The following is an 18,957-nucleotide window of genomic DNA, read 5'->3' on the forward strand; positions in this document are numbered from 1 at the left end:
TGGAGAACTAGACTCCTAATGGATCGAAAGGTCTGATGTTCAGATTCCACCAGCTGACTTCGGGGAAGTGTTCCGAGCTCCAGTGTCGTCTTCCTGGGTTTTGTCTTGTGTTCTCTTCCACCACTGTCAGCAATCCTGGATCTGTTCTTGGTATACATTCTTCCTACACAGTCTGTGTTATATCTAAGTTGCCTCCGTTGGTACCCCCAACCTCACCTGCAGTCTTTAAATACTTCCTGTTTTTGGTCACTCCACAGGTAGGATGGCTTTCCTTGGGTCCTACCATTACAGACAGTTGCCCACATGATTTTCCACCTGAGCACTCTTAAGTCTTTCCTATGAGACTTGTCAAAACATAGTTTCTTTTAGATGTCATTAGTGCATTTTGACTGTGTGTATATATATGTCTCCAGGCAGGTATAAATTAAGTATGTTTGTTATTACGTTGGGGTAAAATTGTTTAGACTTGCTGTGTGTGCTGTCACTTGAAAGGCAGAGGCAGGTGAATCTCTGTGAGTTTGAGGCCAGCCTGATTTATCTACACAGCAAGGCTGATCACAGTACCCTGTGAGATCTTGTCCCAAAAAAGAAAACAAAAGTTGGACTTTGGAAGTGAGTTGTTATTGGATGGGCTACTTCCTGGTTTTGACAGGAGTGTTTACTTGAACCTGCAGCCTCATGCATGAAGATAAGTTCGTCGCTACTAAACTAGATCCCCAACCCAGTTTTTAAAAACATTAAAATTTCATTCATTATTGCATTTATTCATGTGTGTATCTCTCTGTTTCTCTCTCTCTGTTTCTCTCTCTCTCTGTTTCTCTCTCTCTCTGTTTCTCTCTCTCTCTGTTTCTCTCTCTCTCTGTTTCTCTCTCTCTCTCTCTCTCTCTGTGTGTGTGTGTGTGTGTGTGTGTGTGTGTGTGTGTAACTCCAGGCAACTTGCAAGAGCCAGTTCTCTTCTTCCACTGAGCAAATGTTGCATCTCTCTTTTTACCCATGTGAATTCTAGGGATCAAAATCTGTTCATCCGGCTTGACAACAAGCACCCTTGTCTGCTGAACTATCTTCCAGCCCAGTTTTTGTTTTTTGTTTCCGAGCAAAGGCTGCTAAGTTATTGCTTCAGCCTCCCGAGTAGCTGAAATTACAGGCTTGCTCCTTTAGGACAAGCTGGGAGTACTAGTTATGGATAATTGTCCATTTAGCATAAAACTTCAGTTCTCCTGGGCACTTGGTTGGGATTTTAGTAAAATGCATAGGTGTATTTATTTATTTAGTTATTTAGATTCAGGGTCTCATTTTATAGCTCAGGCTGGCCTAAAACTTGTAGCAATCTGTAGCACGAATAATAAAAACCCCAGAGACAAATTGGGGTTCAATCTAAAAACTAGATAAGCAACGCAGCCAAGCCACCAGAGAAGTCTTACCTCTACCAAGTCCGGGAAAACTAAGCCCCCTAAGCCTCTCTCTGTTCTCCCATTTTATATCCCTCTAGTGCTAGGGTTAATGGTGTATTTAATTCCTGGACTGGAATTAAATTTGTGAGCCACCACCACCTGGATTTTTTTCTTCATTGATTTTATGTAGCTCAGGGTAGCCTTGAACTCACAGAGATCCATCTGATTCTGTCTCCCAAATCCTGGGATTAAAGGTGTTTCACCATTGCCTGACTTCTAGTTGCTTTAGCTTTGCTCTGGTCTTCAGGCATGATTTATTTGTCAAAACACAAATAATGTACCACTCCAGCCATCTCTTGTTTCAGTCTCTTGAGTACTGTTATAAAGTGTGTGCACCACCACAAAATATGAGACAGAAGTGTGATCACGAGCTTGAGACGAGGCTTAGTTGTCCCAAACCAAACAAGTCAGCTAACAGATTGTGCAGTGAGTGCCACCAGTCATATGTTTGGTGGTGTAAAGAACACGGGTTCTTTGCAGCTTCTTGTTTCTTTGAAAGAGTTTTCGGGGAGCAGGGTGTAATAGACAAAGTAGAAATGTATTTGGCTTTGTGGGCCTAAAAACCAGTGGTGCTTCGTGGCACTATCTAAAAGTGTATTTGTGTTCTGGTAAGTTTTATTAATAAGTAACAAGGACAGTAAAGTCCCCTGGCTGGATTTTATTTGGCCAAGGACTTTTGGCTAGCCAACCACTTGTGCAGAAGATCAGGATGTGTATGGCTCTATAGTTAGCTGCTGGCCTTACTGGTGTTTAGTCACTACTAAGTGCTATAAGTTATAGATCAGATAACTGGCTACGGGTTCAGCAATCTCTGTTTTGTTTGTAAGGTAGGAGCTTTAAAAGGTGATGTATTAGTCAAGTTTCATGTATGTGTTTCTTCTTTTCCCTGTGCTGAGGAGGGAACCTTTGCCCATGCTAGGCAAGTGCTCCACTGGTGAGCCCACACCACTTCAGTGGGGGATATTCTTAGCACCGATTAATGAAGCTCTTAATAACCATAGCATGACGTAATCTGATTAGGGCTGTAGTAAAGATATGCAGAATGTTTATGAGAAATGGAATGTTATGTTGAGGAATGGAATGTTACGATTGTTTTAGGAAAGAACTGATAGTTCCTTAAAACTGTTAAATATAGTTACCATAGGACCCATAATTTCTTCTTGTAGGTGCATCCAACAGAAATGAAAATATATCTGTATAAAACCTTGTATATCAATATTTATAGACACATTATTCATAACCACTAAAGTAGAAACAAATGACTATCAGCTGGTAAATCTATGAAGAAAGTGTGATTTGTTCATGCCATGGATTTTATTTAGCCATCATGTTTAATGGAGTAATGACATGCTATAACACAGATGCATACTGAAAGTCTTATGCAAAATTACAGAAACTAAACGTTAAAAGGTCGTATACATTGTATGACTCCATTTATGTGAACTTCTCAAAGCAGGGAAATCTGTAGACCTAGAGTTTGGATGTGGTGGTGGCCGTGCAGGCCTGAAATCCCAGCCCCTTTGGAATAAGACACAAAGGGATCCTAAATTCAAGGCTGGTCTATAAAAGTCAATCCAAGACTACCCCAGGCTACATCAGGAGATCCTTTCTCAGTAAATGAATGAGTGATGAATGGATGGTACTGAGGACATAGCTCAGTGGGGCTCGGTTCATTCTCTCGTGCTGAAAGAAAGAAAGGAAGAAAGGAAAGAAGGCGATTAGGATATTGGGGCCATTCTGCTTAATGAGCAGGTGTTTCTCTTGGTCAAGAAAACGTTCTGAAATTGATGGACAGTGTGCAACTCTGAATGAACCAAACACTGCATGAATGAATGTGTGGCTTTTGTGACAAGTGCATGTGTGAAATCTGAATTGCATTTCAAAAATATTACTAATACGAAGTGTAGGATTAATGTATCAGAAATAATTAGCAAAGAGTAAGAATGATCCAAAATATTGTTCCCATAAGGGAATTCCACAGTATGAATCTGATTTTGGTTCCTTTGTGTTTGGTTTTCTGGGTTTCTGAGTCTTTCCATTCCCTCTTCGGTGTCCTGGGGGACTGACCAGGATGAGGGATGCTGAATAAGAAGCCTTGTTTTATCGGTCCTTCAGTGGAAATGAAGTCAGCTTCTAGGGCCTGTTTGCTCCAGGCTTCCTGGGTCCTTTTACTTCTAAGTAATCCTAAAACTGACTTGCTTGAACCCTGTATATGTTATATTCCCAGCCGCCTTGGAGGAACTTGCCTAGGGATGTTCACGGACCCCTTTCTGTGTTACAGATTGAAGAAGGGAGCAAAGCTGCAGCCGCAGACAAGCTACTAGCTGGAGATGAGATCGTGGCTATCAATGACGTGAATCTCTCAGGGTTCAGACAAGAAGCCATCTGCCTGGTAAAAGGCTCCCATAAGACCCTGAAGCTTGTGGTCAAAAGGTGAGACGTGTGCCTTTTTTTTTTTTGCTCCCCAAACAAGGAGTACAATGCTAAAATGCCAAGCCTGGATGCCTTTTCTCATATGTGAAGAGATCTCAACATGCATGTGAACTTAAAATTAGAGTTATTCCGCACTAGCTTCTGGAGACTGTTCCTGGATCCCCATTTTGGACACCAAAATCTGCACGTGGCCGTTATAGAAAATGCTGTTATATTTGTATATAATCTAGGCACACACTTTAAATACTGTCTAAGTGGCCTAAACTTTTAAGTTGCCATGAAAAAAATTTCTGACAGTAGCAGCCTAAAGGAGGAAAGATTTCTTTTTGGCTCATGGTCTCAAGAGATTTGTGCACATCCCTTTAGAGAATTAAGGGGCTTTATAGTGTTAGAAGTGTTTTGCAGATTCTCCCTTCACATTTTTGCTGACCAAGAAGCAGAAAGAGATGAAGCAGAACTAATGCTGAGCTACAACTGTCAAAGGTTTGTTGTCCTCAGCACTTTCTAATAGCCAGACCCCGCCTCCCAAAGGCGCCACCGTCTTCAAAACATAGGCCTATAGGGGACAGTCTGCTCCCAATGAGGGAACATGATGCTTATTCATAGAAGGTGATGGGCTGCTTGTTTTCATGCTTATGCATGAAAGACAGAGACAGATGCAGATAACAGATACGTGGGGGAGCAAAAGGCCTGTTTCTATAAATGAAATTAAGGGGCCAGGTGGTGGTGGCACACACCTTTAATCCCAGCACTCTGGATACAGAGACAGCCGGATCTCTGTGAGTTTGAGGCCAGCCTGGTCTACAAGAGCTAGTTCCAGGACAGGCTTCAAAGCTACAGAGAAACCCTGTCTCAAAAAAAAAATTAGATTAAGGGTAGGAGGTTAGATAATTTAAAGAAAATTAGGACGATGATGCATTTATGTATAGGATAAAAACAGTACTCCCTGGCTGGAGAGACGGCTCTGTGGTTAAAAGCACTGGCTGCCCTTTCGGAGGTCCCGAGTTCAATTCCCATCGGGCGCCATTTTCTGGCCTGCAGGCAGACATGCAGACATAATGCTGTGTGCATCATAAATAAATAATAAAGCAAACAGTACTCCCAGGTATCACGAGAAAGATTGTTTTCAGAGATACAGATACGCACCTCTGAGCCTGGCTACATGTCTTTTTTTGATAGAATCAGTGAAGTCATTGATTTAATTAAAGAGTCAAGCTGGGTGTGGTTGTGCATGCTTTCAGTCCCAGTATATAAGAAGCAAGAGTAGATGCATTGCTGTGAGTTCAAGGCTGATAAGGCCTTGAACATATAATTATGTATAATTAGGGCCTAAAAAAAGAAACAAGGAAATAAAACTGTTCTTTGTTTATTATTTATCAACTCTCATTTCTACATGAGATAACGCTTTTGAATACCTTTTGTTTATGTTGCGATTGTGCTCGGGCTCAAACCCAGACCCTGCTCTGTGCTAAGCTAGTTCTCTACCACTGAATCGCCACACTTCCGGTCCTAAACACCTTTTTAAAGTCCTTATAGCTCTTAAGATGCGATCTCACAGTGAGACCTAAATACCTTTTTAGTTAGTCCTTATGGCTCAGAAGATACGATCTCAGAATGAGAGTTTATGATCTGTCTGAGGAAGTTGGAATGAGGTATCATCAATGTATAATTCCTTGATTGCCTCATGACCCCTCAGAAGGAAGCTTTCTTTTATGATTGCTTTTACTGTGATAAAACACCATGGCCAAAGCAACTTGGGGAGGCTGTTTATTCACTTTATACTTCCATATCACTGTTCATTGTTTGAAGGATGTCAGGACAGGATTTCAAACGGTGCAGGAACTGATGCAGAGGCCTTGGAGAGATGTGCTTACTGGCTTGTTCAGTCTGCTTTCATACAGCACCTAGGATCGCTAGTCCAGAGATGAAACCACCCACAGTGGGCTGGCCCCTCCCCCATCAGTCACTAATTAAGAAAATGCCTTACAGTCAGGATTTATGGAGCTATTTTCTCAGTTGAGGTACCCCTCTTCAGATAACTCTAGTTTGTCTCAAGTTGACATATAACTAGCCAGTACAGAAGTCCTTTGTTCTCATAAGACGCTGTTATTCTTAGTCAAGTGATGGTCATGAGGATGTGGATTCTAAAGGTCAGACTAGGAGCCATGCATGGCCCCTGAGAGTTGCCACTGCCTTCTAAACCCGTGGTTCCAAGGGGGCTAGAATCACTCTTTGACCGATCTGACCTTTGAATAAGGAAGATACAAATCTCAAATCCCTGCGACAACTCTGACCAACTGATTCCTGAGCAGACGTTTTGTTATTGTTTATTTTTCCTTGAGACATTTTCTCTCTCTGTTGCCCTGGCTGGCCTTGGATTTCTGGTATAGACCTGGATGACCTAGAATTCAAAGAGATCCACCTACCCCTGCCTCAGTGCGCTGGGATTAAAGGAATGTGTGCACCACCACACCAAGCCTGACTTTGAGTCAGAAGATATGTATAGAAATGTGGAACAGATTTCTCGGTCCACTTATTTTTGGTGTCAAATCTAGTGTAGATGTCTTTCTGTTTGTTTGTTTTTTTGTTGTGTGTGTGTGTGTTTCTGTCCTTGGGTTTGGTGGGATAAGAATAGTTTTATTGTTTGCTTTGTGTTTCTGTAGTTATGAGGTAAAGTGGACATTACTACATATATTTCTTAGTGTGCTTGATATAATTTGTTTTTTAAACTTAGATTCACATATCTAAGGATATCAATACAAGGAATAAAACTTGTTTAAAATACATCATTGCCACATAGGAAGCAAAGAGAGGAGGAGACCGTAGAGCATACTGGCTGGTAAAAGATATATAAAAGATTAGAGTAAGGGGAATTAATCTTTTGTCATGAAGGCACTGATGTAAGCCATTATGGAGAACTCCTCCTGTTTTGTATTTTTGCGGTTTCCTTTAAATGAGGAGTGTAGACAATTCCCTGCTTTAGATAAAATTGAATCATTTAAGTAGCAAGATTTTAAAGCAAACAGGTTATCCAGGAATTTATTATTCCAAGGTAATTTTGTGGGATTTTTGAGATTTGTTTTGTTTGTTTCTCTGTGTAACCGACTTGGTTGACCTAGAACTCACAGAGATCCATCACCCTTCTCTGCCTCCTGAGCGCTGTAGGTGTTCACCATCACTACTTGGCACACTACCTGGCTTAAAGCATCCTTTTAATAATATAGTGTTTTAATTTTGGGGAAATAATTTTATATAAATTGTAAGTACTAGAGATATTGTTCAGGTTGGACATGATGCTATTTAAAGATGTGAAGGAAGTTTCCCAAGGTGGTAAGTTAGTTAATATTAGAATTTATGCCTGTTTCTCAGAGTGGGGTGAATAATTACTGTTAATCTTAAAGATGTACTTAGTAAAGCCTTTTAATACTCCAGAGTAACAAGTCTTTATTACAAATGTACCAGTTGTTCTTAAAACTCTAGTATATATTCTTCTCAAAGTTTGAATTTCCTCACTCACTTTTTTCTCCATGCTCCAGCAACCACTTACTCTGCTTTCTGTCACCGTGGATTAGTTAGCATTTACTCATATTTTATATTAAGCTCCAAGATGGAGGAGCATGCCTTCTCACAAAAACTTCAAGTCCTGGGGTTCAGCTCCGTGGTAAAGCATGTGCTTGGCACCAAAGGCCCCGATTTGATTCTGAGAACCCAAGGAAGAGTCTAGCTCACAAAAAGTCACTCTGAAAGTGACTCATAGCCTAAGCTGCGAACACATAAATTGATGTTGCCCTGCTTAAGATGTTGATCAAGTAATAGACTATGTTGATCCATCCTTTGCCTTACTGCACCTGACTACCTCATACTGCGACTGTTAACATTTGAATAGTAGTCCTTGCATAGACTCCTCTTGTCTTAATGACAGCTGGTGCCTGCTTTTATTTCCTGTGCTCCTTTTATCTTAGTGTGTGGGACCAACCAACTGGGGTGAGATTTCAATAGGCCAGTTTCACAAAGCAGTGGAGTCTCCTTTCACAAGGATCCAGTAATCCTGTCCTGATTGAGAGGCGGTGTCTGGACAGTGATGCCTGAAGGGACACGGAGCTATGCTATCTGATCATCTTCAGCAGTAGCACATTGTCCTTCAATGATGTCCAGGTGGCTTTCGAGCTCATGAGCAGTAGATTGGAGACCATAGGAGCCAGATCTGTGGGGCTGTGACAGGTTGGGTCCAGTATGCCTTTGTTCTTTCATTTCCAAGGTGTTTGGTGTTTCAGTGTGTCCCTTTGCAATGTTATGTAGTCTTTTAATATGTATTTAATTGTCTCTATATAGTTGTCACCTGCTCTGTTTTCTCCATGTACACTGGCATGATTCTGAGCTCTAGGATTTTTCACAGAAGGCTACCGACTGTTTTGTCCAGCGGCTGTATTGATTTGGCCACTCACTTGAAGGAAAAGGCTTAGAGATGCAGAGGCACAAAGATCTAGAGAGTTCAGGCTGTGCAGTAGAGTGAGAGTGATTTCAGCCTGGGTAGTTTATTGACCCACTGTCTCAAAATAATAAACACAAAGAAGGACTAAGTAGACAGCGCTCAGTAGGTAGCGCTTGTCTAGCCTATGTGAAGTCCTGGGTTCAGTCTCCAGTAATGCAGAAACAAATCAGAATAGACCTGTGAACCCTAGGGAAGATTTATTTTCAATATTACACCTTGAATATATTTTCAGTCTCTTCCCAAATTTATGTTATAGTATTGATTTTTTTTACAGTGAAATATGCTTGGCAGTTTATCCTTAATCTCATTCTGGCAGTTTCTGGTGATATTCTCCTAGACTGCAAGCCGTTTTGTTGGGAACAAACCAGGATGGGGTTGACTCATATTTTTGTCTCTTTGCTGGTCATCACAAACCGTTTTGTGAATCTAATGATATCTGCTAAGCTGACATTCAGGAACAGATTAACACCCTCTTTTGCTGGATGCTGCAACGGTTAGGCAGCCTGTATTAGATGGTCGCACGTTTTGTAGAAATCTGGATTCAGATGCCTGACAGGGGTGTCACTTGCTGGGAGCAAGTTCCGTGCAACATGCAGACTTTCTCAGGTGCTGTAGAGTTTCCTGGCCTTCAGGTTCCCTGTAGTGCTCTCCTCCTGAAACTGACTTTGAGTGGGTGGCCAGAGGCCCCAGTGATGATTATTAGCACAGCTATTTCTGTGAGTAACTACTGTGCTATGGCTGGAGTGGTAGTTTCAAGACAGCAGCTGGTTGTGTCCTTTGTCCCCTTCTTCCCTCTTTCCCCTTCTTTCTACATTCTAGAGAACCTTTCCTTGCAGAATTCGCAGAAATGGATTCTTGGTGTGTGTGTGTGGGTGTCCAAGGAGGGTTTCTGGGAGTGTCAAGTGAAATCCATGCTTTAGTGTTGTTTGCTGCCGTTTGCTCATGGCTGATGGCATTATTTCTATTTGTGAGCATGCGGAGGCATGTTTCTATGCTTCTTTCCTTGTCGAAGCAGAAATGTTGAAGTTTATGCCCTGATTTCTTTGCACTTCCTTTTGTATTTTCTTTATTAAGGTCACAAAAAGAAGTAAAACCAAATAGTTACTTTTGTTTTATCTTGAGTTTGGACTTGTATGTAGCTTAAGTAGTTTAATCAGATGAATCCCTGTGAGACATTCCATTTTCTAGGTCAAAGTTAAGACTCTGTTTTTCATTCTTTATTCATTGTAAAAATAAGGAACTTGATCTTTATGAAGGCTGTGTCCATATTGTAACTTAGGCATCAAATGATGTTTATAAAGTTGTTTGGTAGAAGTATAGAGTATGATTCCTAGTGAGTAAAACAAAACCAAACATTACTTCGCAAACATTGATGGCTTTTAGTTCTCATTACTTTTGCGATTTTTGTTAATTTTTTTAGTTATACAAAATAATGGATCTTATTATGACATTTTCCTGAATACAATTATCATTGTACTTTGCCTTTTGTTTTCTTCTGGTATTGGGGACTGAACCCAGGCAGGGCCTTGCTGATGCTAGGCAAGTGGTTTACTTATTGAGTTACATCCCAGACTCACTGATGGTTTTCTAAAATTATATTAAGAGACACATATTTACTATATTAAGAAACACATTAAAAGAAACTGTTAATTTTGTTTATTTCAAGTTTCTAAAGGAACTGGCAATTTTTCTTTTCTTTTTCCTTTTTTTCTTTTTCTTTTCTTTTTTGAGACAAACTTTCAGGAGGCCCAAGTCCTCAAACATGAGATTTTTAATTTTTCTACCTCATCTTTTCAAGTCCAGGATAATAGATATATACCATGACACTCAGCACAGAGGAACTGTAAATTGTATAACTAGGCTTAGGTGCTACAGATGATGTTCATTTTGAGACCCGAGGAGGTTAGATGTAAGCTCTAGCATTAACAATGCAGTTAATGTTTTTGTTTGTGGTGCTAGCCAAATGCTGTTTCAGAGTCACTCCATCAATTATATTCTTTTTAAAAGGGGTACCAGTGGTAAGGTCTCCCTAACATGAAGAACTTCACATTGGGAAGATTCCTCTATGTGCAGTTGAATCGAAAAGTGAAATATGCCGATGAGATGATTATTCTAGGCCTTAGCCAAAGTTGGTTTGCTTCAATGTTGCAAATGAGACTTTGGGTGATTGTCCAGGTAGCCAGTTGTCTCTGTCATTTGTTGCACATTTTGGAAGTTGCTTGATTGCACTTCCTGCTTACCCAAGTATTATTTCCCTTCTCGGATCTTAAATTGGGTTGAAGACTAGATAGTTGTGGTTACTTTCCCCTCATTACTTGGCAAGGTTATTTATTATGCAAGACTTAAACTAGGATAGGATAATTTTTGAATATATTTGTTTTTATTATTGTATATAATATTTTATTAGGCTTAGAACTCTCTTATTTAAACAGGAAGGAGGAGGTGTTGTGGGAAGTCTTACAGCTAGTGGTAACCTGCCCACTGGGGCATGATCTCTTATACTATATATGGTGATGTAGAGCTTGTGTCTGGCCTATTTTCCAGCTGCTTTTTCTGGTTGCTGGATTCGGTTTCTGTTCTTCATTCAAGCAGAGGATTCTGATTTGTGAGTTTACCGCTAAATAAATAACTATTTCTCAATTCTGAGCTAGTGTGGGATTTCTTTTAAGATTCCTTAAACATCCTGCCAACCTCTCAATCGACTTCCCTCGGTGGGATGCCCATGTTTTAGTTATGTCCAACAGGCCACTCACCTTTGTTACTTGTCAGAGTTCTCTGCCCTGCCCTTGATTTTAGTCACGGTGATGATTGGGAGATGCCCTGTTCCTCTGGGCTCACAGTGTGGTCTAGGAAAATGCACTTTTGGTTTCTTACAAGGGGTAGAGAGAGGTGATACGGACAGAGCCATGAGCAGATGACTGCCCAGTAGGTCACAGAGACCGAATAAATGTTACTCTTACACATGTCCCATAAAGTTTGCTGCTACTAATATTCCTTGGTCATCTTTGGGGAAAGAAGCAAACACACCTTACCATGTAGAACGGGTGTTTTCTAAAAGTTGTTGTATTTGCATTTTGTTGCCTTTCTTTGCTCACTGTCTACTTCATTTATGCAAGGAAAATGTTCATGGTATGAGAACCACATTGTGTGTCTCCCTCTTTCCCTCTCCAATATTTGCTATAACCCAACCCTCACAAAAACCGTTTAGAATAGGAGCCAAGGAAGTAGATTTATAGCCTGCTGATGGTAATTAAATCCAAAGCCTTTTAATTTAATAAAGTTATATTGCTAGTGCTTTTATTAATGGAATTATGAAATGTCTAACTAAATAACCAGGGTTATGCTAGGGAGGGTAGCACATGCTTATAATTCCAGTACTGAAGAAGGATGCTTAAAAGAAATCCCACACTAGCTCAGAATTGAGAATAATAGATGGTTATTTATTTAGGGGTACACTCACAGATCACAATCCTCTGCTGGAACAGAGAACAGCAACCGAATCCTGCAGCCAGAAAAGAGGTCAGACACATAGTATAAGAGCCCACGCCCTAGTGGGCGGGTGACTTAAAGGCTGCTGGCTGTAGGATTTCCTACAGCATAGTACTGACAAGGCTGAGACAGTAAGTTCCAGGCTAGCCTAGAGTAAGTATATAAGGAAGCACTGTCCGAAAAACTAACTAAACCAAAATAAATAACTTCGGTCCTTTTGACTTTGATACTGCCGGTATTCTTTCTGACGGAATAGCTGTTACCATGACCGGGATAAAGGGATGGCAAGTATCTGGCTTCCACTCTGGAAAACAACTGTATTGCTTTGTCCCTCGGCGTTACGGTTGCTTGTCTGTAGCTGTCGTGAAGTGACAGAAACAAACAACAACCACAAAAGCCTCAAATAACAAAAACAGAGCATACGGGTATTTCTTGAGCATCTTCTAAAGTTTCAGTTTCTAAACATAACACTATTGTTCATTTTTTTGTTGTTACTATTATTTTTTTTTTGCTGTGGATGGAACTTGGGGGCTTCTGAATGCCAGGCAAGTACTCAACTCCTGAACCATAACCTCAGCTAGGTCTTGGGATTCATTTAATTTAAGGATACGGAGGGTATTCTGTGGCTTGGTGCTTTTCCAAAGAAAAGGACCATCCATCCTTATTGAGCTGTTGTGTGATAAAACAAATGGCAGTTTCCTCATAGCTACTCAGAATTTATGGATGTAAAGTGACCATCCATGTGAGGTATTACTTCTCCAACTATGGAAGGCGTTGTTAAGGGTATAAATTAACAGATTCCTTTGGGGAAAATGTTACTGAATTGATTTTTTTCCCTTCTTTTTGAGACTGGACCTTAGTTATCCCCATTTGGCTCCAAACTCAGTGTGTACAACCAGAGGGTGACCTTGAGCTCCTAGTCTTCCTACTTAAAAGTGTCGAGGTCGCACACCTGTGCCACCAGACCCCATTGAGAACTGTTATTTACTCAGCATAGCATTTAACTGTTCACTTTCATCCTCCAGCAGTTGGCTGGTTTCCCCTTCAGAAAGGGTCTTGCTTTATTGTGCAGGATGCCCTTAAGATTACAGTCCCCCTCCCTTAACAGTCTCAGGTGCAGCCAGGACTGATGTATGCCACTACAAATCGCAGGCCTGTTCTTTGTATTCAACAGGCCTGGTTGTAAACTTCAAGGAAGTCATTTGTTTTATTTTATAATGAAATTATTTAATGGCCAAGGTTCAACATCTCTTTGCCACACAGTGATGCAATGTCTCTTGGCTTGCCTTTTCTACCTGTTAGACGTCTTGTCTATATCTAATCTCTACTTCTGGATCATTTTTCTATGAGAAGAATCTTATAAATTCTCAAATTTTATCAAATTTATTCTAACATTTTATCAGGGCATGGTAAGCATAATTGAAAGTTCTAAGGAGATTTTTTTTTTCTTCAAGACAGGCAAGAGAGCCAGGATCCACTGTATGCTTGTATAAAGGTACTTTTTATTTCTTATGAAAATTGGGGGAGTATATACAATTTCCAAAGGCCACATCAGTTTCATTGTCCCTCCACCCTAGGCCTTCCAGAAACATCCTGCTCAACTGTGCCTTCTTTGGAATTTGTTTCTTTGAGGCACTTTTGTAGTCACTGAGATCCCCAGGGTATTTCCAGTGTCTTTTGATCTGGCCCTTTAAAGCGGGTTTTTCAAACATCTGTCTCCTTTTATCTCTGCTGACTCTCTCAAATACCTGAGCTAGATAAGAAGTCTTTATAGAACTCCTGGGTGGGGGAATCTCAGTTCCCCGAAGATTCCTTACCTATAACCTTGGAGGACCCACTACACATCCACCCTCAGCTGTCATTCTGATGTACTGATTTTGTGGCTACCTTTAAAAAAAAAAGAGTCTTGCTGTGTAGAACAGACTGGCCTCAAACTTGTGGTTTTTCAACCTCCACTACCGGAGGCCTAGGATTACAGGTGTGAGTCACCAGACCCAATTTTGCATCTTTGTTGTTATAGATAAGACTCATCAACTCTGTTTATCCTTAGGGCTATTTTAATGGTTACATTAATGACTGCACATTTGAATGTCTTTTGTTTCTTGGCCAACATTATCATTCTGTTGAAATGAAGCTGGGAGGTTGTGCTGGAGTTTTTTTCTTCTCTTCTCTTCTCTTCTCTTCTCTTCTCTTCTCTTCTTTCCCTTTTATCCTGGGATAAAGGGATGGCAAGTATCTGGCCTCCTCTCTCTTTCTTTCTTTCTTTCTTTCTTTCTTTCTTTTGCTGGAGTCTTTAAATGTTGTCTGATGGGCTAGGCATTTGGAAGTCATGATCGCAAGTGACCTGGATATGGAGGGGAGGGGATAGAAAGGTAGCCTTTCTTTTCCTTTGCTTTCCAACATTGGTAAACATGACAGAAGGTAAGAAAAGAGATTGTTGATTTGAATGTACTCCAGTACCCAGTACAGTACAGCGTGAGTTCATTTTGTAACTAACGTTTTTTCAGCAGTGGGGAGAAGAGGAACCATGAAGCTTTCATCCAGAGACAGCTGCCGTAGTGACTGAAGATAGGCCTTTGATAGCTTGTATCAGTTTCATCCGCCGCCGAGTGTATTAGGAAGTTTGTGTCTTTCCTGAATGAATTTTTCTGGTGTAGAAAGGCAGAAACTCTCTCACTCATGTCCCATAGGACCAGATCTTATCAGGCAGGACGCTCCAGTCCACAGCAGGGTATTGTCTGCCTAGGAAAGAATGGACTGTTCCATGAATCTATCACCATGCCATTAAGCAGTCAATGCTTCTTTCTTTCTTTTCCTTCTATTGTTTTGTTATACCGTTTTTTCTTTCTTGATTTTTCCTTACAATAGATACACAGGTACACAGTGTCATCATTAAGAGTGCTGTAACCTATACTTTATAGGTTCATTTAACTTGCAAGTAGCATCCCAGCCAAATGATTAACATCGTTCCAGTAGGTCCTGCCATCTGGAATGCTCCCAGCTAAAGATAAAGACATGGGCAAAGGATGCTGTAACTAGTGAGTGGCAACTTCAAGAGGGTGGAGTGTTTCTGTTCTGAAGAAAAAGCCATGGAGCTGTCTTTCAGTGGCTGAGCCAGATGCTAGATGAAAATATACAAACCTAAGGCATCATCCCCAGTGCTCCTGAGGTGAAGCACAGAGCTGTGAATCTCTGAGTAGCAGAGAGAAAGCAAGAAGAAAGTACAAGGTGACAGCCAGGGTCCACTCTAGAGGAAGGAACTTCTTAATTTGTTTGAGGAACTCCAAGTGCGGGTGGTTACCAAGAGCCAACTCAATTCCACTTTCCCTTACCCCGGACCTTTTGAAAGCACCCTGCCTTCTGTGGGCTTTGTGTGTCCCTCCACAGGCTGTGGGCTTTCCCGCTTGAAGTAATAAGAGTGGCGGAGCTGCGTCCCCAGCACCCCGGCCGCCTGCTCGGCTAGCTTATGCCCCAAAATAATTACACAGACACTGTATTCTTTTAAGCACTGCTTGGCCCTTTAGCTCTAGCACTTACAGGCTAATTCTCACATCCCGATCAACCCATCTCTAATAATCTGTGAGAACCGGTCTTACCGGGAAGATTCTAGCCTAGTCCATCCTGGGTCGGAGCTTCATGCCGGGAGCGGGGCATGGCGTCTCTCTCAGGCGTCTGCTCCCGAGAGCAGAGCGGTAGAGACTCTGACCTCACTTCCTCTTCCTCCCAGTATCCTGTTCTGTTTTCTCCTGCCACCTATCTTCTAACCAATAAATTGGGCCAGGGCAGTTCCTTTATTAGCCAATGACCTTCCTCCATCATTTCCCCTTTTTCTGTTTAAACAAAAAAAAAGGCTTTAACTTTAACATAGCAAAATTACATATAACAAAACAGTAATCAAGTAAAAGTTACAATAATCTTTATCATAACTAAGGAAAACTATAACTATAACTAACTATTCTTAACTCCATCAAAGACTCCAGAAAGATATAATATTACCTAAGTAAACAAGAACCAAGAAACTTCAAACTCTAGAAATGACAAAGACATCTCGCTGCCTGGACAGTCACCCAAAGTTCCTCTGTACCGTTGGGGCATCCATCTTCAGCCTTCAGGCCCATGGTATCCAGCAGACATTTCCATAAAGCAGGAAAATTCAAAGTCAGTTCAGTCACTATCTGTTGTGTCCTGCAGAATGTCTCGCAGACTCTTTCAAAAATGAATCAGGAACCCCGAAAGATCATCTCACCTTAGGCAAGTTCAGTAGTCCTCTCTCTGCAGGTTCTCTGTGTCCAGTTTATGCAATAGTCCAGGCAAGAACAGTTTCTTGCCCAAATGGCTATCAAACTCCATAAGGATCCTCTTTGATACCCATCTTCCTCTCGAAGTAGATTGGTGCTGCCAGGAGCAGAGTGTCTCATTGTCATGAAAAGTCCTAAGTTATTAAAACATTAAATGTCCTATTCTGTAATCTTTGAAAGACATGAAGAATGTCTATCTAAAATATATCTCTATATATCTAGAAAATCTAACTAACATGACTACAAGCTTTACTAGTATTGATGATTATCCATTAACAACCTATATTTCTTAATTATACAGTACATATTTAAATGAACGACACAATCACAATACCTTAATCAAAATCAGAAACACTTATACATATAACAAAATTGACCTTAAATCTCTATCAATAAAGCAAAATCTATACTAATGCAAATTATTCATACCTATATCATATCCCCCTTTAAATGTAAAAGAACATTTATAAACATTTTTTGGGAACATGGGCGCAGTTTTTTCTCTCCAAACTGCTTCCTGCTGAATGGGGGCGTCGTTAATTAGGTCTTTCATGGTATAACCTGTGTGTTAGCTTCATCTCAGTTGGCAGTTGAGTGAAGCAATTTTTTGAAGGCGTTCACACCAACCCTTCAGGAGGGCGTGGTCCATCATACCAAATCGGAATAGAAGAAATGAACAGCGTCTCATCCTCTGTGAAAACAAAATAAGAAACTCTTTTCCAAAGTATCATATCCTTAGATACAAATTCAAAATATCTATGTTGGATTAGTTCAGCAGCATTTATAAACAAATATCTTTTAGCAGCTGTTGCTCCTTCCTCAGCATTCAAATAATTCAAAGAGAGCATAATAGCATACAGTGTCAAAATTCTCTGTCTATTTTCCATCTTTGTACAGCTTTGTTTTAACCTCTATTTCGTTTATTTTTACTTTTAACTTTTTGCTTTTTGAGATAGGTTCTCTGTATCTTTGACCTGAAGTAACTCTGTAGACCAGGCTGTCTTTGAACTCTCAGAGATCCGCCTGTCTCTGCCTCCCAGGCATTCCGGATTAAAGGTGTACACTACTACACCTTGAACTCACAGAGATCTGTTTGCCTCTGCCTTCTAGGTACTGGGATTAAAGGCGTGTGCTTCCTTTTTTTGTTTTTTACTTTAAGAACTTCAACTTTTAGTCTGCATATATTTTTAACACACTGTAAACCATTTAAAAATTTTCTTTGTCTTTGAATCTCTCAACTCTCTTTTTCTGACCACATGAGTCTTTAATTTACCAAGCAATGTCAGTAGGATTAAAGGCGTGGCTTTGCCAGCTAGATCCAGTCCATTTCTTAGCTTTCCAGCCTCATGGCTGAGGTACTTACTGGCTGTAGCCAGCAAGTGAGCTTCAGCAGCCTGTGCTAACAAACCGCACAAACCGCCTGCGTAAAAGAGTCAGAGTTTGTCCTGGCAGGACAGCCCAGAAAGCCGGCATTTTTAAATGGCGCAGCTTTTTTCCTGCTATGGCTGAAAACCGAAAAGCATGCGTTCAGCTTTGTGTCAACACCGTTTAAGTGTTTCGTGGCAGGACCTCTTAATGAGCTGCAGGCTTTGCAGCTAAAGCTGAGTCAGGAAGCCTCTCTTAGAAGAAGCCCTTGCTTGCCTCTAGCAAGCAGAGTAGAACCGAGAAATTGCTGCTACCAAGAAACCAGGCACAATGCTTTCATTTTGTTCTAGAATTACTTCCCAAGCTGTCTCAGGCTTTATGTGGAAGCAGTTGTCCACGTGGGCGCCATATGAAGTAATAAGAGTGGCGGAGCTGCGTCCCCAGCACCCCGGCCGCCTGCTCGGCTAGCTTATGCCCCAAAATAATTACACAGACACTGTATTCTTTTAAGCACTGCTTGGCCCTTTAGCTCTAGCACTTACAGGCTAATTCTCACATCCCGATCAACCCATCTCTAATAATCTGTGAGAACCGGTCTTACCGGGAAGATTCTAGCCTAGTCCATCCTGGGTCGGAGCTTCATGCCGGGAGCGGGGCATGGCGTCTCTCTCAGGCGTCTGCTCCCGAGAGCAGAGCGGTCGAGACTCTGAGCTCACTTCCTCTTCCTCCCAGTATCCTGTTCTGTTTTCTCCTGCCATCTATCTTCTAACCAATAAAATGGGCCAGGGCAGTTCCTTTATTAGCCAATGACCTTCCTCCATCACCTGCTGGTGCTTTTGAAGTCACCAATACCCAAATATTCCTAGCGCATATCTAACATCATCCTTTTTTTTTTTTTGAAATAAGGCCTCTTATGCCTTAGACTTTCTAAAACACCAAGTCTGTGGAAACAGCCCTCTAGCCTGCCTGTTTCCAGGTTGAGGGATATGCTGAACTGTTTTTGCAGGCTTCCAGAAGCAAGGCCTCCTGTGTTTACTTACTACTTGCAGACCTAACTAGGGCAGGATGACCAGACACACACTGTATTTGGGGAGAAAGTGCAGTTCGCTAAACACTTACAAAAATACCCAACACATATGTGATTGTTTATTTTTTTGAGGAAAGGGAAGAGATTCTCTATGTCCTTTTGGATAACAAAAATTTTATTGAAATAGTTATGCTAATAACTAGCAGAATGAAACAGAAGCTGCATTTGTGGCATTCGGTCACAAATTTGAGGCTACTGTAGGCTGTATAGCAAGCTCCAAATTTGCCCAGAGTACACGGTAAGAGACTGTCTAACAGAAGGAGAAGAAACAGAATTTTTATTCCTCTATGCCAGATTATGTATTGAAATACCAAGTACTGTTCTTTCATAATTAAATGTATC

The 18,957-nt window shown here is 41.0% G+C and overlaps 1 protein-coding gene across 2 annotated transcripts in view; it reads left to right on the forward strand.

The window, feature by feature from the left end:
• The window catches only part of LOC121443084 (protein Shroom2-like), a 116,677-nt gene that overhangs the window by 49,226 nt on the left and 48,494 nt on the right, over positions 1-18,957 (forward strand). For both annotated transcript variants that reach the window (XM_041644768.1, XM_041644769.1), the window contains exon 2: positions 3,733-3,884. In XM_041644768.1, the coding sequence (XP_041500702.1) occupies positions 3,733-3,884 (152 nt within the window). The remainder of the gene's footprint in view (positions 1-3,732; positions 3,885-18,957) is intronic.

This window comes from Microtus oregoni, unplaced genomic scaffold (genome assembly GCF_018167655.1).
Source record: "Microtus oregoni isolate MIOR12 unplaced genomic scaffold, Mior012 000099F_ref0000060, whole genome shotgun sequence".
NCBI classification, from domain to species: Eukaryota; Metazoa; Chordata; class Mammalia; order Rodentia; family Cricetidae; genus Microtus; species Microtus oregoni.